Source organism: Symphalangus syndactylus, chromosome 24, assembly GCF_028878055.3.
Source record: "Symphalangus syndactylus isolate Jambi chromosome 24, NHGRI_mSymSyn1-v2.1_pri, whole genome shotgun sequence".
NCBI lineage: Eukaryota > Metazoa > Chordata > Mammalia > Primates > Hylobatidae > Symphalangus > Symphalangus syndactylus.
Window position 1 is genome coordinate 41,156,888 of NC_072446.2, and position 27,039 is coordinate 41,183,926.

The window sequence follows — 27,039 nt, forward strand, 5'->3', positions numbered from 1 at the left end:
GAGTGCCGTAGTGTGATCTCGGCTCACTACAACTTCTGCCTCCAGAATTCAAGCGATTCTCCTGCCTCAGCTTCCTGAATAGCTGGGATTACAGGCGTGTCCCACCACACCTGGATAATTTTTGTATTTTTTAGTAGAGATTGGGTTTTGCCATGTTAGCCAGGTTGGTCTCAAACTCCTGGCCTCAAATGATCCGCCTACCTCAGCCTTTCAAATTGCTAGTATTACAGGCGTGAGCCACCATGCCCGGCCTTAAGTAATATTTATAAGGTAACACAGCCAGGAGACTAACTCCAGAATATAGGCTTGTAACCCCTCTGCTATGATGTCTCATTTCAATACTGAGCCCTGTAGATGTTGCATGACACGCTAAGGACACATGGTAAGTTGCTCAGTCTTGGACCAAATTGCATGCCTGGCATGTTCATCACACTGCTGGATAGCACCCCCAAATTCAGTCATCCTGGTCAGCTCCGTTACACACCAAGCAAATCCTCATGAACACCTTTAGTGACGCTAAACACCAAGAAGTTTACAGCGCTCCCAGTGGAATTCAAAATAAAACAACACTCAACTCTGAAATAAAATTTTACTTCTGTGAAATGATACAAAACATTCCTGTCTGCTGAAATTAAAGGGGGTTCTTTAGATTTTCTGACTTTGTTTTGGCCCATGCCTTGCCGGTGCCCTGAGCCTGGGCAGGTGCCCAGTCCTCCTATTGGGCCATCCAGCCCTGATCGCAGGTCCCCCCTCAGAGCTTTCTGCCCAGTGTATCTCCTCCATGCCCAACAGGGGCTTCTCGAGATCTTGCCCATTTTCTCCAAGCCCTAATCTCTGACACAACAGAGAAACTTGGCTTCGTTTTCACTGAAGCTGTAGAGGTCAAACGCGCTCAAGCCTCTAAATTCCCTCCTCCCTTACCTGGAAACAAAGAAATTGTAACTAAAATGTATCGAACACTTACTACCTGCCAGGCACTGTTTTGAACTCTGGATAGGCACTTATCACTTAAAGGTCACAACAAACAATGAGCCAGTAATATTATCTCCAAAATTGGTTAAACAACTTGCCCATGGTCACTGCATCCATAAGGGTGTTTAGCAAAGGGAATCTTTTGGCTGTTTGGAAGTTCAGAGAATTCCTAGAGCGAGGCTTAGAAAATGGGTAGGAACCAGGGAGGAAGAGCAGGAGGAGCCAGAGTGAAAAATCACCCCATGGACCTGGTCTAGTGAGGACACAGCTGTCACCAAACGCCGTTGCTCAGGACCCTAAACTCTACCCCTATTTGCCCTGCTTCCCTATTGCCCCTGGAAACTGGATATCATAATCGGCTCCTTTGTTAAGATAAATTATCTACTGTTCCTTCTTCCTGGAATCTTGAGCACCTGATTCAAAAAAATAGGATGGAGTCATCTGATTGGCTGAACCTACCCACATACCCACGTGTCCATATTCTAGTTGCAGGGAAGGCAGAAAAACAACAATTGAATGTTTTGCAGCCTTGAACTCCAAGACTCAATCGATCCTCCCATCTTGGCCCGACTACAGGTGTGTACCACCACACTTGGCTAATTAAAAAAATTTTTTGTAGTGATGAGGTCACATATGTTGCCCAGGCTGGTCTGGAACTCCTGGGCTCAATCTGGTTCCCCCCTTGGCCTCCCAAAGCCCTGGAGTTACAGGGACTTGGGTTTCCTCCCCACTAGATCACTTCTCATAGCCTTACTCAATGTATAAATTATTTCTTATCTATAATTATTTATTAAAGTAAGTTATATTTATTTATTGTCTACAGATATTTATTAAATGTTATTTAATATTTAATGTCAGGTATGTTAGAGATTGCTAGAACTCCACCCCCCCATGTATCTCTTTCCCTTCTTAATAAGACAACCCCTATATTTTAGCTAGAAATGGTTGCCTAGAATAAAGAAAATATTTCCAGCCTCCCTTGCAGCTGCACGTGATGGTCTGAATGAGCTCTGGGAGGTGGACAGGATTGGAAGCAAAGGGTGCAACTTATTATTATTATTTTGTGGAGGGACGGTGTCTCACCCTGTTGCCTAGGCTGGAGTACAGTGGTGCGATCTCAGCTCACTGCAACTTCCACCTCCTGGGTTCAAGCCATTCTCCTGTCTCAGGCTCCTGAGTAGCTGGGATTATGGTGCTCACCACCATGCCTGGCTAATTTTTTTGTTGTTGTTGTTTTATTTTGTATTTTTAGTAGAGACGAGGTTTCAACAGTTTGGCCAGGCTAGTCTCGAACTCCTACCTCAAATGATCCACTGAACTTGGCCTCCCAATGTGCTGGGATTACAGATGTGAGCCACTGTGCCAAGCCAAGGGGTGCAACTTCTGAGTGGTGTCGTTAAAGGGAAGGGTGTTGCATTTCACTTCCATTGCTCCTCCTTTCCTGATGGCTGGATGGGAACTTGATGGTGGGAACTGGAGCAGCTCATGGTCATCACGTGATGCAGCCTCTTGAGGATGGCAGAGCATCAAGCCAAAAGGAACCTAGCTCCCTGCTGAATGGTGAAGCTGTCACACTTAACTGCATATCCAGACTTTTACATAAAAAAGAAATCCATGTCTGTCTTTTGGATTCATTCTTGACTGGGGGGAATATCAGTTAAAACAGCTGAATAAGTATCTTAATACCCCAGGTGAAGTTATGGGTACTGGGGTTATAAGCCAGGTTTCTGACATTCTAAGTGGAGAGACAAAGATCAAACATGTAAAATAAAATTTAAAAGAATAGATACATATATGAAGATCATAAACCAAGTTATTACAGTCCAGATTGACTGCGGGTTGGAGTTACTGTTATCTAAGGTGGCCAGGGAGAGCCTCTACAAGGAGGTGACATTTGGGATGATATGGAATGATGAGCAGGAGATTTTCATGGGAAGATTTGGAGAAAGAGCTTTACAGGGAGAACAGATGACAACTGCTAAGCCCCTGAAATGGAAACAAGATTGGAAAGTTCAAAGTTCCGAAAGACATTACACACGTGTATCCTTCTGTTAGAAAGCTGAGAATAAGTAATTCTCATTTAATTTATTTTTAAAAATTTTTTTATTTTTATTTTCTAGGTGGAGTTTTGCTCTGTCACCTAGGCTAGAGTGCAATAGCGTGATCTCAGCTCACTGCAACCTCTGCCTCCCAGGTTCAAGCAATTCTCCTGTCTCAGACTCCCTAGTAGCTGGGATTACAGGCGCCTGGCTAATTTTTGTATTTTTAGTAGAGACGGGTTTTCACCATGTTGGCCAGGCTGGTCTCGAACTCCTGACCTTGTGATCTCCCCGTCTTCGCCTCCCAAAGTGCTGGGATTACAGGTGTGAGCCACCGCGCCCGGCCTGTTTAATTTAGTTTTTAAGATTTAAATATGTTTTAAACATTTATAGGCAAAAAGTATATTTTAAAACAGAACGTAATCATGGAGAACAATATTGTCACCAAGCATGACAAGACAGTTAATATAATAACAGCACTGAAGATCTCTTGCAAATCAGCAAGTACCCAACAACACCCCAATAGAATTATCCAGATATCTGACTAAATAATTCAAAAGGAAGAAATAAAAAGACAAATATATGTGTTGAATAAATGTTCTTACTATTTATCAGAGAAATGCAAAGTAATTTTTAAGTTAAATATTTCTTGATACGCATTTATTATGTATTAATTAATTCCTTTGTGGGTCTCACAGGCCAAATGGCTTTAATTGGCCTGTCCCTTTACTGGCACTGGTACTGGCCAGTTTCCCACACTCTCATCTTGTGCTTTGCTGAGACATCTGCTACACACTGTCCTTTGGCCTGGATGACCTCATGTAAATCCCCTCCTGTTCTAATTCACTGCCCACAGCCCTGCTGATAAAAGCAAAGCTCATCTCTGCCCTGCTGCGGGGAACCCTATTTCCTTCCCCTGCAGCTCAGCTGCCTCCTCCTCTCAGGTCTGCCAGCCATGAAACTTCTTTACCTGTTTCTTGCCATCCTTCTGGCCATAGAAGAACCAGTGATATCAGGTAACATGAGCATCTCTCGGGGGTCTGGGCTCCTGGTCATGGGCTTCCCGTCTTTCCCTTCCCTCTCACTGTGGGCCTCATCTGAAGCCTTTCCTTCTCTCCTGCAGCTTTGGGAGGTTTCCCAAGATCATCTCAAGTCAATATCTCTCTCTGATTCTTTTTTGCTAGAGTGGTGGGATGATAGATGTTTGGAGCATCTGGCGCTTGAGGGCCAGGGTGGTATCCTGGTGGGAGCTTGGGAGAGGTTTGAGGGGCAAAGCATGGGTGCAGGTTGGGGACTTGTTGAGGACTTCGGGAGACTAGAATGGAGTTTGGGGTGAGTTGTGATATGGAGGAAAAACCTTGGGATTGGAGTAATAGAAGGAATATTAGGATGAGCTGGAGGTGAGGAGCTGGGCTTCCCTGATGGTTTAGGGCAGAGTTGGAGACAGGATGGGATTTGGGGTTGAGTAGAGCTGGTGTTGGGGATTAGGCTGGGGCTTGGGCTGAGGCTAGGAGTCGGTGCTGGATGCTGCAGGGTGTTTGGGTTCAGCTTGTTGATGGGATACTGCTGGGAATTGAGGTTAGTGACTTGATTAGATTAGGGTTAGATTAGATTAGATTAGATTAGGGTTTGGCTTGGAGTTGGGGCTTGGGGGCATTGAGTTGAGTAAGGCTGGGAGTTCTAATTAAGGTAGGCCTGAATAAGTTTGAGTTTGAATTGGGTTAATATAGGGTCAAGGAAGATTGGATATTGGGATGCGGCTGGAGCTGAGGCTTGTTGGGCTTATGTTAAATGGGGTCAGGCTATTGATAAGAAACAGTGTCTGTGTAATGTGAGTGAATCCTCTTTGTTCCCTAATATTACAGGTGATCATGTCCGTTTCCCTTCATTCCTAGCTCTGCTAGGTGGGACATTAATTAGCTTCAGCTGATTCCAAAGTAAGGCGTAGGAAGTTGGGGGATAGGAAGACAGAAGGGTGAGAAGTCCAAAAAAGTCTCTCCCGAAAACTTCGGAGTTCTTGGTCGGAACCATTGTCTCAGTTCTCTTCCCTCTCAAGGTCTCTTCTCTCTTTTCCTGGGACTGGGTCTAGCATTACTCACTCAGCTGGCTTTCTTCTCTTCTTCCCTGTCCTGCTGTTCCTCCTCTGCCTTCTCTTTTCTCTCCACTTGAGGGATACTAACATCTGCTTAATTGTTGTTTGTATGCCCCAAAGTAGAGTGTTGGATGGATGGACACTGCCGGTTGTTGTGCAAAGATGGTGAAGACAGCATCATACGCTGCCGAAATCGTAAACGGTGCTGTGTTCCTAGTCGTTATTTAACAATCCAACCAGTAACAATTCATGGAATCCTTGGCTGGACCACTCCTCAGATGTCCACAACAGCTCCAAAAATGAAGAGAAATATAACTAATAGATAGAAATGACTTTGTTTCAGGTTGCTTAGGGTCCACATTTCATTAAAACTCACAAATTTGTTTCTGGTGTCTGTCAATCATAAGGAATGATACTTCAAATGGATCGAGGGTGGGGGGATGGCAGGGGGAGGTGAAGAGGTAGTCGAGAGAAGTCACTAGGGCTGGGTCATAGTGATGGTGTGATCATTACAGTCTTGAAGATGATTTCTCCATCTACCAGCTGCAGGAAAGGCTATTGAGTCAGGAGTGGACTGGGGAGAACATGGTGGGAGCCGAGAGATTTAAAGGCATAGCAGATGCCTAGAGCATTGGAGAATCCTTAGGCTGGGAGAGTTGGTCTATCTTGAGAGTGAATGGGCTGAGGGTGGGTAGGGCTGAATATAATCCAAATCCTTGGGGTTCTAGAGAAACCAGCTGATGCTTTCTGGTGCTCAAGAGGCCCAGCCCCAGGGGTTAGAAGGTGTCTAAGTACTAAAAAAAGATAAAGCACATGATTTGCTTATTTATATACGAATTTGTTCATTATTCATTTTTTCCATTCTTTCATCGATTCATTCATTCATATTCACCTCAGCTCTGCCACTTACTACTGGCAGACTCTGCATATAAACCTCCCAGAACTTCATCTTCCTCCTCTGTAAATTAGAGTAATAGTAGAATTTATTTCAGGATTGCAGTAAGGATGAAATGACATAATAATGCAAAGGTAAGCACTCAACAAATGTCATCAGCTATTGTTCATTGCTTTATTCAAGGATTTATGAAATATGAGCTGTGTGCCTTCCAACTGTGTTAGACTCTGAGGGAGACAGAAGCCTGTCTCATTTGAATTGGTACTTCAGCCGGGGAGAAGACTCACTCGTGGGGAACATTTAAGAATCCTGATTGGGAATCTAGAGGATCCGGGTGTCTTCCCAGGCTTTATTATCTCAAGTCCTATTCCCTGGGCCCCGTTTAACCAACACAGTTAGTTGTTCACCCTGAACTGCGTTCCTCTGCAGTGAGGCCAGGGACCAAGAGTGCTTGGTAAAGCATGGCGCATGGCATAGAGACAGACAGAAGGAGTTAATTATCATCCAGGAAGACTATTTGCTCTCAGCTCAATATTTCTGCTCTTAGACTCTGGAAAGAGGGGCCTCTCCTCTGGCTAAGTCCCTCCTCATGGGGTGAGGAGTTGCTGGGGGCAAGGGGAATATGCCCACGAGGAGCCTCTGCCCGCCCTCCTCCCTTTCTGGGCCATGCTTTGAGTAACTGGGTCTTGGGATTGCCTGCCCAGAGAAACCTTGTGCCTGCTTCAAGGAGCTGCAGGGGCCTTTCCTCAAGGTCCCTCCCTGGAGGGTGGTGCCCACTGGGTGCCGACCCCTAAGCAGGAGAAGCATCAAGGGATGCTCTTGTTTGCAGGGTCTGTGGGCAGAGCTAGGGATGGGTGAGAAGAGAGATGAGCTGTGGGCTGGGCAGGCTTCCCTCGGAATGCCATGTTCCTGCATGGAGTTCTGAGGAATCGGAGAATTATAAATTCAAACCTGACCTTTCATGTCATTATTAAGGGCTAGCTCGTAAATGAGGATAGATCTATTTTATGTATTCTTTTTATTAGCTTGATTAAAACATTTAAGTATGCAGACAAAGGACACAACACAGTAGCCTTCATTTGCCTTCTTGCCTCAGGACCTGCAAATGTTAGGGTTGTGCCTGGTATTGGATCCTGCTCTGGCTGGTAATCCATTTCTTTTAAAAAATTATTTTTAATTCACAAATAATAATTGCACATATTTATGGTGTACAGCGTGATAGTTCAATACACATATAGAAAGTGTAACCATCAAATCAGGGTAATTAGCATATCCATCACCTCAAACATTTATCATTTCTTTGTATTGGGAACATGCAAAGTCCTCTTTCTAGCTAACTGAAAATACACAATAGCCTGGGTGCAGTGGCTCACCCCTGTAATCCCAGCACTTTGGGAGGCCAAGGCGGCTGGATCACCACAAGGTCAGGAGTTTGAGACCAGCCTGATCAACATGGTGAAACCCTGTCTCTACTAAATATAAAAATTGAACCAGGCATGGTGGCTGTAATCCCAGCTACTTGGGAGGCTGAGACAGGAGAATCACTTGAACCTGGGAGGCGGAGGTTGCAGTGAGCTGAGTTTGCACCACTGCACTCCAGCCCGAGCAATAGAACAAGACTCTGTCTCAAAAAAAAAAAAAGAAAAAAAAGAAAATATGCAATAAATGATTGTTAATTACAGTCACCCTACAGAGCTATGGAACACTAGAACTTATTCCTCCTATCTAGCTGTGATTTTGTATCCGTTTAACCAGCCTCTTCCTATTCTCCCTTCCCGCTTAGCCTTCCCAGTCTCTGATAAACACAATTTTACTCTCTACTTCAATGAGATCCACATTTTTAAGCTTCCACATATGAGTGAGAACAAGTAGTATTTATCTTTCTGTATCTGGTTTGTTTCACTTAACATCATGCTCATCTATGTTGCCACAAATGACAGAACTTCATGATTTTTTTGTGGCCGAATAGTATTCCATTGTGTTTATGCAAACTTTCTTTATCCGTTCATCTGTTGATGCATACTTAGATTCACAACCTATTTTTCAGCCCACTTCAGAGGCAGGAGCTGCATAATCTTTTCACAGTTTTGCTGCGTCTCTGGGAGCTGGGACACCTAGGCTGCCCATGAGAGCTACCTGTGCCCCGAGGCCCGGGGTGAGACCATCAAAAATGGTTCCTCACTGGTCTCCCTGCCCCCAGGTTTTCTCTGCATTAATCTCTATTATTAGAGGGATTCTTGGTAGGAAACTTCTCTATGTCATTCTCCTGCTTAGATTTCTTCCTTTGCTCATCACCACCCAGGGTCCAGACATTCAAAGCCTTCACATGGTGACCCGGTTTCACCTCCCATGACTGTCCCTCACAGACCTTCTCTTCAGCCACCGGAACCCTCTCGCCATCCTCTCCTGCCCCCCACATTGCGTTTGTTCATGGCTCCCTCCGGCTGGTCCCCAATACTCAGCTCACCTCTGTGATGAACGCCTTCTCATCCTTCACAGCTCAGTTGATGCTCCCACCCATGAAAGTCTTCACATAAACTCTGTCTTACTATCTGTCTCCCTTTTTTTTTTTTTTGAGACAGGGTCTTGCTTGGTTGCCTAGGATGGAGTGCAGTGGTGTGATCATGGCTCACTGTAGCCTAACCCTCCCAGGCTCAAGCAATCCTCTCACCTCAGCCTCCTGAGTAGCTGGGACTACACGTGTGTGCTACCATGCCTGGCTAATTTTTCTATTTGTTTTTTTAGAGACAGGGTCTTACTATGTTGCCCAGTCTGCTCTCAAACTCCTGGGCTCAAGTGATCCACCTGCCTCAGCCTCCCAAAGTGCTGGGATTACAGTCATGAGCCACCACACCCAGCCCTGTGTCATTATTTTTTTTAATAATTACAATAGCTATAATAATAGTTCTCATTGACCTTTGCTATGTGTCATTTCATTCTTACAACAATCCTCTTATTAACCCTATCTTACTTATTAAGAAACTGAGGTCCAGAGAGGTGACATAATTAGCCCAAGTCACTCAGTATTAAGATGAAGCAGGGAATCAAACTGAGGTTTTTTTTTTTTGTCTTTTGTTATTTGTCTTGTTTCCTTGATACAAAGTAAGTACTAAACTGTCACTGAGTAATGGCAGACATTGGATTATCACTTGATTCTGGGCATTCTACGAGAAAGGAACAATTCTCAGGGAATCTTAAAATGAGGCCTGAGTAGAGATCTGGAGTAGAAAAAGGATTTTTCATCTGAGAAAACAGTGAGGCTTGAGGTGATATCATTCCTTGTCTCTTTTAGACTTTCTTCACTCTCCATCCAGCAGAATAATAGTCTTGTCTAGCAGTTTGTTAATTTGTATTCCTGGGGTCTAAGGCAGAAATGTTTGTTAATTGTATTGTGGATTCACATTCATTCTGATTAAGGTGAGAGCAGTAGCTTTTTTTTTCAGTTTTATTTTCTTTTATTTTTGAAATTTACGATAACATTGTCTAAATTCAGTTGAGATGGTGTCTTCTGGTGTCTATATTTTACAAAAATAGAAGGCAGAGAGAATTGACTCAGGTTAGGTTGAAAACAAAAAGAAAAGAATGATAATGATCATTATTGTTCTTATCACTCACATGAAGTGAAATGTAAACAGTGGAAAAACTCTCTGAACATTAGAAAAAATTTTTAAAAATTTGTGTTAAAAGTCTACATTTTACGTATTTAGGGAGGGTAATGTCAGAGTGGAGGGATCTCAGCTGATCCTAATTAGCACACTTGTAGACTAGAGGACACTTTTTCCAAATTCCAATTTTCAAATTGCAGATATCTGCTTAAACTTAATGTTTTATACTGTGGTTGTGACTCACCTCTTATCCACTATGATTTGATTTCCCATACCATATCTATTATTCCTTCACTTCGATTCTCAGACCTTCACATAAGAACTCTTTTCTTTCTTCTTACAGTTTACTTTTCTGTTTTTGGTGAATTTTTTTATCTTAAAAATTGTTTTATTTTTAATTTTTGTGGTACATAGTAGGTGTATATATTTACGGGGCACATGAAATAGTTTGATACAGGAATTCAGTGTATACTGATCACATCAGGGTAAATGGGATATCCATTACCTCAAGCACTTATCTCTTCTTTGTATTACATAAAATCCAATTATATTCTTTTAGTTATTTTAAAATGTACGATAAATTATTGTGAACTGCAATCATCCTGTTGTGCTATCAAATACCAGATCTTATTCATTCATATATATTTTTAAAACCTTGTAATTTACTCTTAAGAAGCTCCTGTTGGTAATCAAGTCTCTCAGTGGGTTTACTTTTGAAAATATCTGAATGTATCCTTGTCTATGGTATTAGTCCATTTTCATAGCGCTATGAAGAAATACCCAAGACTGGGTAATTTATAAAGAAAAAGAGGTTTAATGATTCACAGTTTCCCATGGCTGGGAGGTCTCACAATCATGGCGGAAGACAAAGGAGAAGTGAAGGCACATTTTACATGACGGCAGGCAAAAGAGTGTGTGCGGGGGAACTGCCCTTTATAAAACCATCAGATCTTGTTGGACTTTATTTATTTTTGAGACGGAGTCTTGCTCTGTCGCCCAGGCTGCAGTGCAGTGGCGGGATCTCGGCTCACTGCAAGCTCTGCCTCCCGGGTTCACGCCATTCTCCTGCCTCAGCCTCCCGAGTGGCTGAAACTATAGGCCCTGCCACCACACCCAGCTAATTTTTTGTATTTTTAGTAGAGATGGGGTTTCACCGTGTTAGCCAGGATGGTCTTGATCTCCTGACCTCGTGATCTTCCCACCTGGGCCTCCCAAAGTGCTAGGATTACAGGCGTGAGCCACCACACCCGGCCTTTTTTTTTTTTTTTTTTTTTTTTTAAGACAGAGTCTTGTTCTGTTGCCCAGGCTGGAGTGCAGTGGCACGGTCTTGGCTCACTGTAGCCAGGCTCAAGCGATTCTTCTGCCTCAGCCTCCCAAGTAGCTGGGATTATAGATGTGCACCACTATGCCTGGCTAATTTTTGTATTTTTTAGTAGAGACAAGGTTTCACCATGTTGGCCAGGCTTGTTCGAACTCCTGGCCTGAAGAGTCCCGTCCGCCTCGGCCTCCCAAAGTGCTAGGATTACAGGCATGAGCCACAGTGCCTGGCTAGATCTCATGAGACCTATTCACTATCACAAGAACGGCACAGGAAAAACCTACCCCCATGATTCAATTACCTCCCACTGGGTCCCTCCCATGATATGTGGGGATTATGGGAGCTACAATTTAAGACGAGATTTGAGTGGGGCCACAGCCAAACCATATCATCGGTTAAGAAAATTTTAGCAAAGTATACAATTCTAGCTTGAACCGTAATTTCCCTCAGCACTCAACATTTCTTTCTCTGTTTACTGGCTCTTTAAAGTCTGAGGAGAATTGGATGTCCCTTTTCTAGGTTATCACTCTGTCTCCAAACTGAGTTCTGATTGACTTCACAAACTGTCACTCTTAAGAAGTTATGACACGTATTATGTTATTGTGTAATTATTTGAGTTATTGTCCCCTTTCCACCAATTCCCCAAACACACACATATTAGGTGGAAATCCTTAGGGGCTGAGATGATGTTTTATTTACATCCTCATGCCTGATGTTAAGCCCAGTGCTGGGCACGAAAGCGATTTAGTGAGTGTTTCTTGAATATGAATAATGAATTCACAAGTGAAAGCATGAATGGATCCGGTGCGGGCACAAACGGCTGACTCCAGATTCCAGGAATCTGGGTGGAGAACTTTCTGGGCTGGAGGGAGCAGAGGACCACTGTGTTAGGTATATGTGGTTCTGGCTGGCAGGGTTAGCAAGGATGCAGAGGAGTTTCTGGGTCTTGCTCAAATGATAATTTAAAAAAACAATAATAGTTAACATTTATTTAGTTCTTACTAGGTGTCAGTCCCTTATTGCTTTCTATGTATTCAGCCACTAATCCTCAAAATTCTAGGGGTTAGGTATTTTTCCAGTCTACACCGTACATATGAGAAAAAGGGTAGAACAGAGAGGCGCAGAAACTTGCCCCAGGATACATGGCAAGTAAAATGGGAGCTGGGATTGGTCACCTAGGGGTTCTTGTTTTTACATTTTGTTTTTTTAAATCTCTCTATAGCCCCTTAGGTTATTTTATTTATTCATATTTTAACTTTTTATTTTGAAATAATTGTAGATTCACAGGAAGTTACAAGAGAGAGGCCCTGTGTACTCTTCATCCAGATTCTTCCAATGCTTAGATTTTATATAACCATACTACAATATGAAAAACAGGAAACTGATATTGGTACAATATATGTGTATACTTCTATGCCATTTCATCATGTGTAGATGTAACCACCATCATGATCAAGCTGCAGAACTGCTCCATCACCACGAAGATCTGCCACCTGTTGCTCCTTTAAAGTCATACCAGCCCTCCTCCCTGTCCCCACCCACTGTCACTATGCTTAACCCTTGGCAACCACTAATCTGTTTTCCCATCTCTATAGTTTTTTGTCACTTGACATTGTTGTGTAAATAGAATCACATGTGAGGGTTCGTGATTGGCTATTTTTTTTTTTTTTTTGGCTCAGCATTATGCTCCTTTTTTTTTGAGAGATGGTCTGGCTCTGTCACCCAGGCTGGAGTGCAGTGGTGTGATCTTAGCTCACTGTAACCTCTGCCTTCTGGGCTCAAGCGATCCTCCCACCTCAGCCTCCCCAGTAGCTGGGACTACAAATGTGTGCTACCACGTGCGGCTAGTTTTTTATTTTTTTGTAGAGATGGGTCTTCGCCATGTCACCCAGGCTGGTCTCGAACTCCTGAGCTCAAGTGATCTTCCCGCCTCAGCCTCACAAAGTGCGGGGATTACAGGCGTGAGCACCGTGCCCAGCTAAGCAGCATTATGCTCTTGAGATCCATCCACACTATGTGTATCAATAATTCGTTCATTTTAGTTCTGAGTATTTCTAGCCATTGCATTAATGCAAGAAAAGGAAATGAAAGGCATGCAGATTAGACAGGAAGGAATAAAATGGTGTCTATTTGAAGATGTCATAATGGTTTATGTAGAAAATCCTAAGAAATCTACAAACAAAACAAAACAAAACAAAAAGCAAAGGCAAAATACCTAAAACTAATAAATAGGTTCAGTAAGGTCACAAGATACAGGGTAAACATACACAAATCAATTGTATTTCTATATAATAGCAATGAACATGTGCACTCTGAAATTAAAAATATAATACCATTCAAAGTCACTCCAAGAAAATAAAACACTTAAGTGTACATCTAACAAACTATGTACAGAAATTATATGCTGAAAACTATAGAATATTGATAAAAGAAATGAGCTAAATAGATGAAAAGACACACCATCTTCGTATCTTTAAGACTCAAATAACGGATGTTAATTCTCCTCAAATTGACATATGCATTTATGTCAAAATCCCAGCAAGATTTTTTGTAGATATGGACCAGATTATTCTGTCTATACCTTGCCTAAAGAGAAATCTGCAAAAGAATAAGAATAGCTAAAACAAATTTGAAAAAGGATAAAGTTGGAAGAATTATTTTACCAGATTTTAAGACTTATTATATAGTAATAGTAACTGAGATTGTGTGGTCTTGGTGGAGAGACGGGTACATCAATCAATGGAACAGAATAGGGAACTCAGAAATAGCCTCATAGAAGTACAGCCAACTGACTTTTGACGGAGGTGCAAAAGCAATTCATTGGAAGAAAGGTCCTTTTCAACACATGATGCTGGAGCAATTGAACATCTATAGGCAAAAAAAAAAAAAAAAAAAAAAATCTAAACCTAAACCTCACAGCTTTTACAAATATTTACTTAAAATGGATCATAACAGCCAGGCATGGTGGTTCACACCTGTAATCCCAGTGAATCAGGATGCTGAAGCAGGAGGATCACTTGAGCCCAGGAATTCCAGACCAGCCTGGGCAACATAGCAAGATCCCATCTCTACAAAAATAAAATAAATTAGCTGGGTCTGGTGACATGTACCTCTAGTTCCCAGCTACTCGAGAGGCTAAGGTGGGAAGATCACTTGAGTCCAGGAGTTTGAGGTTACAGTGAGCTATGATTGTGCCACTGCACTCCAGCCTGGGCAACAAAGCAAGACCCCATCTCTAAGGAAAATTATTTTTAAAAGATTATATATTTAAATATAAAATGTAAAACTATAAAATATCTAGAAGCAAGTATGGGAAAAAACATTCAGACCGAGTGTTTGGTGAAGAGGTCTTAGATACGAAAGAACAACCTAGAAAAGAAAGAGAATCAATAAACTGGACTTACTCAAAATTTTAAACTTTCACTCTGTGAAACACCCTGTGAAGAGGATGGTTGAAAAGACAAATTACAACAGGGCAAGATTATTTTCAAACCATATATCTGACAAAGAACTTGTATCTGGAATATAGAAACAACTCTTAAGACTCAACAGTATTTGTTGGGCGTGGTGGCTCACGCCTGTAATCCCAGCACTTTGGGAGGCCGAGGCGGGTGGATCACAAGGTCAGGAGATCGAGGCCATCCTGGCTAACACGGTGAAACCCCGTCTCTACTAAAAATACAAAAAATTAGCTGGGCGTGGTGGCGGGCACCTGTGGTCCCAGCTACTCAGGAGACTGAGACAGGAGAATTGCTTGAACCCAGGAGGCGGAGGTTGCAATGAGCCGAGATCGTGCCACTGCCCTCCAGCCTGGCGACAAAGCGAGACTTCTCCAAAAAAAAAAAAAAAAAAAAAAAAAAAAGACTCAACAGTAATAAACAACCCAATTAGAAATGGACAACAGATATGAAAAGACATTTCACTGAAGAGGATATACAGATAGCAAATAAGCATTTGAAAAGATGCTCAACATCATTAGCCATTAGGAAAATGCATATTAAGACCAGAATGAGACACTACTACGTACTTATTACAACAGCTAAAATTAAAAATAGTGATTTTCCAAACTTTTTCTTAGTTTAGGCCCACTCATCCTCCATTATTTTGTCTTTTGATGACTTCTGACAAATTAAAAAAATGTGTCCAGGCTGGGTGCAGTGGACTTTGGGAGGCTGAGGCGGGTGGATCACTTGAGGTCAGGAGTTCGAGACCAGCCTGGCCAATATGGTGAAACCTCATCTCTACTAAAAATACAAAAATTATCTGGGCGTGGTGGCGTGCACCTGTAATCCTAGCTACATGGGAGGCTGAGGTATGAGAATCGCTTGAACCCGGGAGGTGGAGGTTGCAGTGAGCCAAGATTGTGCCACTGCACTCCAGCCTAAGCAACAGAGCAAGACTCTGTCTAAAAAAAAGTGTCCACCTTTCATCTGCCAGATAGACATTTGTTCCAAATTACCTATTTTATTATTGCTAGAAGCAACAGTATACAAAAATCTTTATTTAGTCCATTGTATTTTTAAATGTTCCTGTCATTTTATCGAAAATTTCACCTATTATCAGGTTGATCCTCTTTAATTTATAAACTATAGCGATTTTCAAAACCATTTCCTTCTGGGGAGAAGTTGTTAAATAAAGAAACACATGGTCTTAAAGAAAAAAATCCCGAACTCCTAAGAGACCTGGGAACAACCAAAATGGCCCTCATCAGACACATGGTTAAATAGACTGTACTACATTTATACAGTGGAATATTACTCAGAAGTAAAAGGAATGAACTATAGATACACACAACTTGGGTGGCTCTCAGTTCTGTTGATTGTCTTTTTTTTCTCATTAAAGTTGAGATTTTCTCGGTTCTCAGTATGATGAGTAATTTTTGCTGGAACCTGGATGTTTTTGGTATTATTATGTTATAAGATGCTGGATCATATTTCAGTGATCTTTGTTGGCTTGTCTCCTCTGATATGGCTTGTCTCCTCTGATATGGCTCTGGTGAGGACAGTGGGGTGCTGCCTGGATACTGCCAGGTGAGTGGAAGTCCAGGTGTATTTCCTCTGGTACTGCCTTGGTTGGGATGGGGAGGGATGTTCTGTTCCCCGTGTGGCCTCCAAGTCACATCTCAGGGAGTGGTGGCCCTGTTACTACTGTGTGGTGGTGAAAGTCTTGACTCTGCACTAGGCCCCCTCTGTCACCACCCCATCAGGGAAGTGGAGGGAGGGATGCCTTCTTCCCACCAGATAGGGGAAGTCAAGGCTCCCCACATGACTCCTATCGAAACTGCATGGTGGTGATGGGCCTTGTGAGCATCCAGCAGTGATAACAGTCCCCGCTCCCCACTTGGGTTCCACTCTGGGAGGTTACACCTCCTTACAGCGTGGAGAGGGCAGAAGTCGAGGCTCTCCACGTAGCCTTCTTTGGTGGATGTATGAGTGGGAGTGTAGTTTTGTCTTTGGTTTTTCCTGGAGTGGAGTGGTTATTGTCTAAAATGTTCTTTCTTGCTAGGTTGACCTTTCCTGGTTCTTTGGCTAGAGAGAGGAGACTTTTCTTGGGACTCTATGTCTGCACTCGTTTGTGTTTCCAGGTTGTCAGTCTCTTCAGCACAAGTCTGGGATCGATGAGGCAAAAAGAAAACCCAGGGAATTCATGGCTGTGTCCTTCCTTAGGTACTGAGGTCCCTGCCTTGTTCTTCTTTACTTTACCTTTCAGAGTGTACACACACACACACACATATACACACACACACACCCAGGGTTATAAACTGAACTTGGCAGGACAAATAGAGAAAAAGACACTGACTCTTTTTTTTCTGGAAGTAGAAGACACTATTGTCCTTTAGGTTTTCTCCCCGCTCCCCCTTTAGGTTTTTATCATGCTTCCCGACTTATCAGATTTATGTCACTCTTAGGTGAATTAACTATTTGTATTTTTTTTCTTTTGCCAGGCAAACACCACATCCTTCGATGCATGGGTAACAGTGGAATTTGTAGGGCCTCTTGCAAAAAGAATGAACAGCCCTACCTCTATTGCAGAAATTATCAGCCCTGCTGCCTCCAGTCCTACATGAGGATAAGCATTTCCGGCGAAGAGGAAAATACCGACTGGTCTTATGAGAAGCAGTGGCCAAGACTACCTTGAGTGCTGGTGATTACCATTCTCAAGCTCTCTGGGCACAGAGGACCTGCTGTCAACTCCCCTCATTAAAATTCGTGTACTTGCTACCCTTGTCTGTCTTTGGTCCACTGGAAATCATAGTGAGAGACTGGGCTTTGCATGGTGACAATATCTGTCTCATTCTGGATGAGCCCTGTGAGAGAGAAGGCTGGAAAACTGGGGAAACAATTACCGAGAAGCTAGACAAGCCAGTGAGGAAGGGGGAAGAATGAATCGAATGAGGGAGGGTCGAAGGGTTTAGGCAGATTTATGACTTAATCTGTGCCATGTAGAACTCAGGGAGGGTCTTTAACCAGTGGGATGGATACATAGGGCAGTAGGTGGAGGTCTTGTAGATAACTTTGGCCTAGTTCATGAAAAAACTTTATAACCAACAGAGCTGCTGTAATGTGGAATAAGCTGTGTTGGTTTCAAGCTGTGAGGCTGAATGGCCTGTTTGGTGGTTATTGCAGAAGGTCTTTGAATATTGGATGCTGTTGTTGTTGATAGTTAAGGTCCTCTAATTCTTCAAAACCTAAGAGGCTTATGCCCCCAATGACAACTAACACCAGCTTTTTAATATAAAATTCTAATTTTACTTTTTATGTCTTACCTCCCACTAACAGTTCTAAATTCTGTCAAAAGTAAAGTAGTATTTAACCCATTATCTTTCTTTACTTCTCTGATTCTCCTCAACTCATTACAGTTTGCCTTTGTGCTTATTTGCTATTGAACTGGCTCTGGCCAAGGTCACCAGTGGACTTTCTTTTTTTTTCATCATAATATCCCTTCTTATATGTATCAAAACTCATACTGAACAATGAGTTCTGGGTTGCAAAAGAGGATTTATTTTTTGCACCTGTCTATAAGTCTTTGTCCACAAGTTAAACAAAAACATAAACAAGTGTAGCTGGATCTCCTTTTTGAAAGTTTCAGAATGTTCTTCAACTTGTATCTCAGTCTGCCTCTAGGCAGCATTTCCACTATAGGTTATTCCCCCTTTGAAAACCTTAACTGCCTAGGGTTCTGTGATTTCACTTTTTGTTTTCTTCCTAACTTTCAGGCTCCCCCTTCTCCATCATCTTTTGGGGTTCCTCTTTTGTTATTTGTCTCATTGGATTCTTCTGGGGTTACTCTTCTCTTCTGAAAATAAAAACTCTCCACATTCCTAGGAAAAGGCTGACAGTCCTATGGTCATGATAATAAATACACACCTTCAACTGTTTTAAACTTTTTTCATTGATCAACGACAACTTGCTTCAGGGAACACACTTCTGAAAGCTAGTTGTCAGTAACAGCATTATGCTTTGATTATGCCAATCAGCTTTGAATTCATTTCAGTGTATACACTTCTAAATTGTCATTAACCTATTCAATCCACCTCTGTAACCAACACATCTCCCTCAAAATGTGTTCCCCAAATGCTGTGTAAGTTCAACATTTCGCTCTGATGAAGGAGCTTATGATGGACCAGTATGGCTCTCTTGTTCTTAAGAAAGCAGGCCAGGTGCGGTGGCTCACGCCTGTAATCCCAGCACTTTGGGAGGCTGAGGCGGGTGGATCACCTGAGGTCAGAGGTTCGAGACCAGCCTGACCAACATGGAGAAACCCCATCTCTACTAAAACTACAAAATTAGCCGGGCACAGTGGCGCACACCTGTAATCCCAGCTACTCCGGAGGCTGAGGCAGGAGAATCGCTTGAACCCGGGAGGCGGAGGTTTCGGTGAGCTGAGATCACGCCATTGCACTCCAGCCTCGGCAATAAGGGCAAAACTCCGCCTCAAAAAAAAAAAAAAAAAAAAGAAAAAAAGAAAAAAGAAAGCAATCATTTCAGCATTTTGGTTTTAGACACTGAGTGACAGTTTCATCCTTTGACAATGATCTTTTTTTCTCCTTCCTCTGGTGCTGCCACCCATCCCAACAACAAAGTTTATGATCTGGATAAAAGTGTTGGTTCTGGATCTCTGTTTTAGGAAGAATACTGGTTGAAGAACTCAGGCTGATCCTCCCACTGAAAACAGTGAAAAAAATGTACTTAAAATATACAACAAAACTTTTAAAGCATCTTTAACCTTGCAAGAAAGTAAGGCCAAGAATACTAAAACCAGCCAGGCGCAGTGGCTCACGCCTGTAATCCCAGCACTTTGGGAGGCCGAGGCGGGCGGACCACGAGGTCAGGAGTTCAAGACCAGCCTGACCAACATGGTGAAACCCTGACTCTATTAAAAATACCAAAATTAGCCGGACGTGGTGGCACACACCTGTAATCCCAGCTACTCAGGAGGCTGAGGCAGTAGAATTGCTTGAACCCAGGAGGCGGAGGTTGCTGTGAGCTGAGATCATGCCATTGCACTGTCGCCTGGGTGACAGAGGGAGACTCTGTCATAAAAAAAAAAAAAAAGAAAGAAAGAAAGAAAAAAAATATTAAAGCCAAGTGCAAGTGGGCACTCTTTTGAAGGCAGTAACTGAAGCTGGCTTTTGTCACAAAGGCACTTGCTGAATCAGGTGAACTTGAGCTTTGGTTTCCATGGCTTTGGCCAAGGTGGGGGTAAGCAGGGGAGAGAAGGCAGTGACTAGGGTCTGAAAAAATATGAATCTAGTAGGAGATCCCTATATAAAATCTCAGTCCTTAAAGTGTTACATATGCTGTGTAAAAATAAAGCAGATACAACATTCCTTTTCCTTCACCAGAGGTTTTCAAGGAAAATTGCCTGATTTTGAACCTAAGTATTCAGTAAATGGAAAAAAAAAATCTTCACTGAGAATTTATAACCTCAAGGTAGATCTCATATAATCTCTCAGCCTGAATTCACAGTACATGGGTCATATGAAAAAAAAATCAAGCTTAAAGTTGTCCCAGGCTAGTAGTACCAAAAAGACAGAAGAAAACAAAGTCCTTTAACTCAGGACTCAACTAGTTTACTCAACTAAACCTCTGAGAAAAATGAACAGACCAGAGCCCCAAATCACAAAACACACAAGGAAATAAGGCACCATGAATTAAGGTCAGCAGAAATCACAGTCTAGAGATTCGGACTTTCAAAGACTTCAAATTTCAGAATTATCAGGAATAACAAGTTTAAAAAAAAATGCGACCCTAATTTCCCATCATGAATTAGGTATTATCTAACCCCTTGAATAATACAATTAGACCTGTGAAGAAGAATTCCAATGTTAGTTAAAAGTAATATGTTCAAAACTGGAACTTAGCAGGTCTGGCAAGCTAAACTGCAGAAGCAGGTGGTTCAGATGCCTATGACAACCATTCCTGCTTTATTGCCTCTTCTTCATCACACACTAATGGTATCATGAAGGGTTCCTATGGTTAGTTAATAAAGGAGGAAAAAGCAAGGCCAGGTTTGTGGAATGGTCTGCATGACATGCTAGCACCAGACAGAAGTGCTGCATTACAGCCTGATGTGGTGGTGGCCCAAAAGACAGTGGTTAAGGGAAGTCCTTCCAGTAGAAGGATGGCTTGCCTAGGTATGGATCTATAGTGATTCCTGAATGCTGGCAATGGATTGGCTAGTTGTTTAGGTACTTGGAAAGAGCATGATTGGAAAATTTGTAAGAATGAAGTCTGTTCTAGAATTATGTGGATGGGAAAGGATGTGAGGATTTTTTTTTTTTTGCTATCAGAGGGAGACAAGTAAAGCTCTCAGTAATCAGGTGGACAAATGACCCATCCTTTCACCCACAATTGAGGGGCCATCCTTACCCTTGGATGTCCATGTGTGATCAAGGCTTGGTCAAAGAGATGGGTCTATAGAGCCATAAAAGCTTTTTGACAGAATCTGTTTCAACCCCAAAGCCATTGGGGCACAAAGGAGTCTTCATAGCTCACACCTGGGACAGACAATTTCCTACAGTGAGAGATAAAACCTGGCTCCAAGGCCATAGTTAGTAGGAAAATGAATGCTTTCACCTGAAGTGTCTCCTGTTCTAGAAAAAAAGCTTTTAGTGTCGCAGTAGCTACTCTCACAGATGCAAAGATTTTAGAATTTTGATCATGACCACTTATGCTGCCATTAAGACACCTGTTGAGAAGACAGAAAGATACATGAAAAAATTGTTGTTGGAATAGCTAACTAAGCTATTGAGGTAGTGCATAGGTCACTAGCAAACAAGAAATACTAAAAATGGGTTAAAACTTGTTGTGGAAATAATTTGACAATTTCAAGAAGAGCACTGAAGAGTTTATCATTGGAAACAGTGAAAATTTTAGACTTCTTTACACAGCTGTTTCTATTAATAGAATTACATATTGGCGGGGGGTGGGAGGGTCACTGTGGTGTTTTCAGTGCTTTATCTGTATGTGACTTAGTTTATCACTCTGAGGACAGGGGTGAGTGACAGCCAAGAGGAAGTCATGAGCTGTGGTGAACATCTGGAAGAGAGGTCTGAGTTCCCCATCCCGCCTCAGACTCTTCAACCATGTCTTTCTTGCTGCTTACTTCAAAGTAGTCTGTAGTGAACCTTACTGTTAAAATATCATCAATACTTCCTGGTGTTGAGTCACTCAAGGGTGTGGGAGATGTTGTAGGAACTTGCCTGTGGTCTTCATTGGATGGAACGCAGCAAGCTCGAAGATTTTTGCATGTATCTTTCACTGCTTCTCCATCTTTGCATTGTTTCCTGCAGTGCCCTGATCTGTTCCAGCATTTTTTTTCACCGCTATAGGCTGAATAATAAAAGGAAAGACCATTGATTTTGGGTTACTGATGCTCTCAATTTCACTAGCATACTGTATATCTGGCATCCTATATCCACACTGTGCATCATAATTAGATGATGGCTGCAAGACTCCCACCTCAGGTCTGGTAAATACTCAACCTCCCATTTGCCAATTTTTAACTATTCTGAAAGTGGGATGAATCTTACTATCAATGAAAAGAAACTTTAGTCATGACGAATTGGGGCCACTTACAATGAAGCTACCTGTACCCCGTGTAAAGGTACCTGAGTAAAGAAAGTATATCTTTTTCTTTTCTTTTTTTTTTTTTTTTTTTTTTTAGGTGGAGTCTCACTCTGTTGCCAGGCTGGAGTGCAGTGGCATGATCTCGGCTCACTGCAACCTCCGTCTCACTGGTTCAAGCAATTCTCTTGCCTCAGCCTCCTGAGTAGCTGGGACTATAGGCACGTGCCACCACACCCGGCTAATTTTTGTATTTTTAGTAGAGACGGGGTTTCATCACGTTTGTCAGGATGGTCTCAATCTCTTGACCTCATGATCCACTCGCTTCGGCCTCCCAAAGTGGTGGGATTACAGGCGTGAGCCACCTTGCCCGGCCCGAAAGTACTTCTTGTTGCTACTTCAACAAGTACATCTTGCTGCTACTTCAACAAGTGTGATTAAGTTATTTGCATTGGTCATATCCCATTCTACTGCAAAGTATACATTCACATGAGTATATAAAATATATGTGTGTAGTGTATGTTTATTGCAACACAATTCACAACTGCAAAGATGTGGAATCAACCTAAGTGCCCATCAACCGATGAATGAATAAAGAAAATGTGGAATATATACACCATGAAATACTACTCATCCATAAAAAGGAACAAAAGAATGTCTTTTGCAGCAACTTGGATGGAACTGGAGGCCATTATTTTAAGTGAAGTAACTCAGGAATTGAAAAATAAATACCACGTGTTCTCACTTATAAGTGGGAGCTAAGCTATGGGTACACAAGGGCATACAGAGTGGTATAACGGACTTTGGAGACTCAGAAGGGGGAAGAGTAAGAGGAGGGGGAGGGATGAAAAACTACCTATTGGGTATAATGTACACTACTCCAGTGATGGGTGCACTAAAATCCTAGGCTTCGCCACTATACAATTCATCCATGTAACCAAAATTCACTTGTACCCCTAAAGCTATTGAAATTAAAAAAATAAAAAATTATAAACCAAAGTATAAAATAAGTGTGTGTCCAAAAATACAAAAATTAGCCAGGCGTGGTGGCACATGCCTATTGTCCCAGCTACTCAGGAGGCTGAGACAGGAGAAACACTTGAACCTGGGAGGCGGAGGCTGCAGTGAGTTGAGATCATGCCACTGCACTTCAGCCTGGGCAACAGAGCGAGACTGTCTCAAAAAAGAAAAAGAAAAAAGAAAAAAAGTAGATAATAAGAGAAGAAAGTAAAACATACTTTATGTGGGATACATAATATAAGCATTATGAAAATACAAAAAAAAAAGATAAGCATTACAGAGAGAAATGAAGCAGGGAAGGGGTTTAGGAAGTGTGTGATTAGAAGGGAAATAGTGAAAGGCTTCCCTTGAGGTTTGAGAAGGAAGAGAGAGGGCGAGCTACGAGACTAACTGGGGACAGAGTATATATCAGGCAGAGGAAGCAGCAAGTGCAAAGGCTTAGAGGCAGGACCTGTCTCAAAGGTTCTGAAAAACAATAAGGTAGTTATCGTGAGTATAGAGTAAGTTAAGTGGAGAGTAACTAGAGAAAATACATGCACATGTACCCTAAAACCCTAAAGTATAATAAAAAAAAAAAAAAAAAAGAGAAAATACAATGGGAGTTGAGGTCACATAGAATCTTGCAGGTCTTTGAAAGAAAGCCATTCAGAACTTTTGATCACAGGGTGATGAAAGAAATGCAGATTAAAACAACAGCACAAGGGAGGCTGAGGCGAGTGGATCACTTGAGGTCAGGAGTTGGAAACTAGCCTGGCCAATGTACTGAAACTCCATCTCTACTAAAAATACAAAAATTAGCCAGGCATAGTTTTGCGTGCCTGTAATTCCAGCTACTCAGGAGGCTGAGGCAGGGGAATCACTTGAACTCCCGAGACAGAGGTTGCAGCAAGCTGAGATTGTGCCATTGCACACCAGCCTGGGCAACAGAGCGAGACTCTGTTTCAAAACACAAACAAATACAAAAAAACAACCACAACAGTAAGAGGTTATTTTATACTCATCAGCTGGGTGTTTGAAGGATTATGGTGATAGAAAAACCCTTGTGTATTTTTGATGAGAGGGTAGGGAGATCTCCCTGTTCCTATAAATGTCACTGATTTCTATTCTTCTTCCTCAAATGTAGGGGCTTTTAAAGATAAAGCATCAAGACTTTATGCTTCTTTCATTGTCTCAACAATTTGCTCCAAGAGGATGGCTCCAATTTATTGCTCTTACCACTCAAACTTGAAACCCCAGATCATGTAATATTTCCTTCACTTCCCATATGCTGAATTTTTATAACTTGTGGATTGCATGTACAAAATCTTTCACATCTGTCTCTTTCCTAGTCTCAATATCTCCACTAGAACTCAAAGCAGACACAATTGCTTTCAAAGTGATCACACAGAATTATACCTGTTTGTGTCTGGAATTGTAACTGAAGAATTACTAAAAACCCCCAGAGTTGGCAATTTCTGCTGGCAGTGTCCTTTAAGATACACAACTTCTGCTTACTGACTTCTGATTACCCAGGATCCCTTGGCGTAGGCACACAAGCATAGGAAGAGCCAGCAGCAGGAGTTTCATGGTCCCTGGGAAACAGGGGAGGTTTCCCTGCTTCCCTACCCTGAATGCCAGTTCAGAAAGCTCTGTGCAGTGGGATTCTGAACAAGAGTTATTGGCCTCTCTGCAATGAGGGCAGAAGAAGAGAGGAATTAATGGAACAAACGTACATTTTTAATTTTCTTGCCCACCCCCACCAGACTTACATTTAACTTGTTATTTGCCCTCTAGGAATCTATCCTATTTAAGCCCGTGTCCAAATACGTAAATATATTAATGTTTGTACAAGCATATTCATTGATGTGTTGTTCAAAAATTAAAAAATGTCTCAAATGACTATATACGACTTTATATGGCTTATCCTACAGCAGAACTATACAACTTTACAAACAGTAAGGCAGATCTTTAGATGGTGACATGGAAAGATGGCCACAAAATAATAAGTGAAAGAAGAGTGCTGCATAGGGCCAGGTGCAGTGGCTCATGCCTGTAATCCCAGCACTTTGGGAGACTGAGGCGGGTGGATCACCTGAGGTCAGGAGTCTGAGACCAGCCTGGCCAACATGGTGAAACCCCGTCTCTACGAAAAATACAAAAATTAGTCGGACATGATGGTGCACGCCTGTAATCCCAGCTGCTTGGGAGGCTGAGGCAGGAGAATTGCTTGAACCCAGGAGGCAGAGGTTGCAGTGAGCTGAGATTGCGCCACTGCACTCCAGCCTGGGTGACAGAGCGAGACTTCGTCTCAAAAAAAAAAAAAAAGAAATATTTAGATTCATCTTTATGTAAGTTCGATCATACATTGAAATGCACCTTGAAAAACATAAAACAAAGGGGAAACAGGCTCTCTTCACCAGTGATTTCAAAGTTCTGGTCATGCCTTTAGGTATACTTAAGAAAGCAGTGATTATGAAAAGTTTAGATTTTCACTGTAGAAGGAAGAAGAAAAGCCAGTTCTGTCTTCCGTGTAACAGCTCTACCAATATTTTCTGACCTGTTCACCAAATTCTAGAATATTAGAAAACCAAAAGAACCTCATTACAGCCATAGCAGGACTTTTAGGGCCAAGAAAACATAGCAAAGCGGGCTGTGGGAATCATTTCCAAAAGCTGGCACAAGCTGGAAAGAGAACAGATGTGAGCCTAGCTTTCCCCTAGTTTCTTAGGAGGCAACTTGGAATATAGAACCAAGGACAACTCTGGGTGGTGGGACTGCCCCTGTCTATTGAGGATAACTTGCTCTACTCACAGGTTTTACCCCAGCCAGGAGCATAGTCCCAGTGTGGGAGCTGTGGAGCTGCCCAGGTTGGGGGGTACCGTGACACACTGGAATTTTCATGAGCCAGAACCCACTATACCTCTATTTTTGTAGCTTCCCTGACCTCTGATTACCTGGGATCACTTGGGGTAGGAGCACAAGCATGGGAAGAGCCAGCAGCAGGAGTTTCATGGTCTTGGGAAACAGGAGGCGGTAGATCCAGGAGTTCAGGATGCTGTGTGCAGTGTGAGTCTGAACAAGAGTTTTATTGGCCTCTCTGCAGTGGGGGCAGAGGGATGGGCGCAGAACCAGCTGGATATCTAAGAGCTTATCCATGCATAACATCAGTCTAGTGTGTGGCACACAGGCTGAGCATTTGATCCAGGCACTGGGAGGGCATGCAGAGGGTTACAAGTCACAGGTTTTGAGGAGGTGTTTGGAGCAATGGAGAGGGAAGATTCACACTGGGACATCTTCCCTAGCTTTCCTCGATCTCTCATTAGGGCTCAGCCCTTCTTCACAGCCACTCTCACTCTAGCATAAACCTACTTTTGAATGGTCTACTTATCTGTGTGTCTCCCCGCACCGGGCTGTGAAATTCCTGAGAGTAGGGAACGTGTCTTTCATTTTTGAGTCCCCAAGGCACAAAGCCTGCTCTCAGTGAAGGTTTGTGGAAATAAACGATAATGAACACATGTCAATCTATAAGCCAAATCCCTCTCTTACATATGTGCCCACTAGGGAAAGTGACTTGTCCAAGAAGTCACTTGCTGCAGAAGTTTGAGGGAGATCATTTATAAGACTCAAAGGGGGATGCTACCCAACGTCATTAAAAAAAAATTCCCTAGCTGGGCGTGGTGGTGGGTGGGCTTGTAATCCAAGCTACTCAGGAGGCTGAGTCAGGAGAATTGCTTAAACCCCGGAGGTGGAAGTTGCAGTGAGCTGAGATCACGCCACTGCACTCCAGCCTGGGCAACAGAGTGAGACTCCATCTCAAAAAAAAAAAAAAATCCCTGCTGAAGACAGAGCTACAATAATTTGGGATATTACCTTTGACAAGTGCACCATGAGGTTCATCAGAGGTCTGGGAGCTGTCCATGAAGACCCCAACATTTAGACCTGCCTTTGGGATGTAGAACCTCGATGTCACCCCCAGAGTCAGCCTAGGTCCTGCATTGCTTTAGTTGCATTTTCATTGTGTTTCAACTTTTGCTCCCTCTTGTTTACTTG

General features: G+C 42.5%; 2 protein-coding genes and 1 non-coding gene across 5 annotated transcripts; 1 reads left to right on the top strand and 2 right to left on the bottom strand.

Annotated features, from left to right (window-relative positions):
• Nucleotides 1-3,793: 3,793 nt before the first annotated feature.
• DEFB119 (defensin beta 119) lies at nucleotides 3,794-17,140 on the top strand. 3 transcript variants are annotated; one of them, XM_055265990.1, is made up of 2 exons: nucleotides 3,794-4,027; nucleotides 16,866-17,140. In XM_055265990.1, exons 1-2 carry the CDS (start codon nucleotides 3,967-3,969, stop codon nucleotides 17,057-17,059), a joined length of 255 nt encoding a protein of 84 aa, XP_055121965.1. In that variant the 5' UTR covers nucleotides 3,794-3,966; the 3' UTR covers nucleotides 17,060-17,140. The 3 variants fall into 3 exon arrangements, with proteins under 3 accessions (XP_055121965.1, XP_055121963.1, XP_055121964.1); XM_055265988.1 differs by lacking the exon at nucleotides 16,866-17,140 and adding an exon at nucleotides 5,224-5,486; XM_055265989.1 differs by lacking the exon at nucleotides 16,866-17,140 and adding an exon at nucleotides 5,227-5,486.
• Nucleotides 17,141-17,855: 715 nt separating this feature from the next.
• Nucleotides 17,856-17,983, bottom strand: LOC129474943 (small nucleolar RNA SNORA40). Its single transcript, XR_008654688.1, has one exon. It is a non-coding gene; the product is annotated as a small nucleolar RNA SNORA40 (small nucleolar RNA).
• A 2,710-nt stretch (nucleotides 17,984-20,693) lies between these two features.
• On the bottom strand, nucleotides 20,694-26,050 carry DEFB118 (defensin beta 118). The gene is made up of 2 exons (XM_055266609.2): nucleotides 25,944-26,050; nucleotides 20,694-21,756 (listed from the first exon to the last, which is right to left on the bottom strand). The coding sequence occupies exons 1-2, from the start codon at nucleotides 25,999-26,001 to the stop codon at nucleotides 21,443-21,445; spliced, it is 372 nt and encodes a 123-aa protein (XP_055122584.1). The 5' UTR covers nucleotides 26,002-26,050; the 3' UTR covers nucleotides 20,694-21,442.
• Nucleotides 26,051-27,039: the final 989 nt, after the last annotated feature.

Bases quoted from the DNA above. Each gene is read 5' to 3' on its own strand.
- DEFB119 (XM_055265988.1), top strand. From the start codon at position 3,967: ATGAAACTTCTTTACCTGTTTCTTGCCATCCTTCTGGCCATAGAAGAA. The intron at 4,028-5,223 runs GTAACATGAGCA...TATGCCCCAAAG, and splicing joins AGAAGAACCAGTGATATCAG to TAGAGTGTTGGATGGATGGA.
- DEFB118 (XM_055266609.2), bottom strand. From the start codon at position 26,001: ATGAAACTCCTGCTGCTGGCTCTTCCCATGCTTGTGCTCCTACCCCAA. The intron at 21,757-25,943 runs GTAATCAGAGGT...TTTATTATTCAG, and splicing joins CCTACCCCAAGTGATCCCAG to CCTATAGCGGTGAAAAAAAA.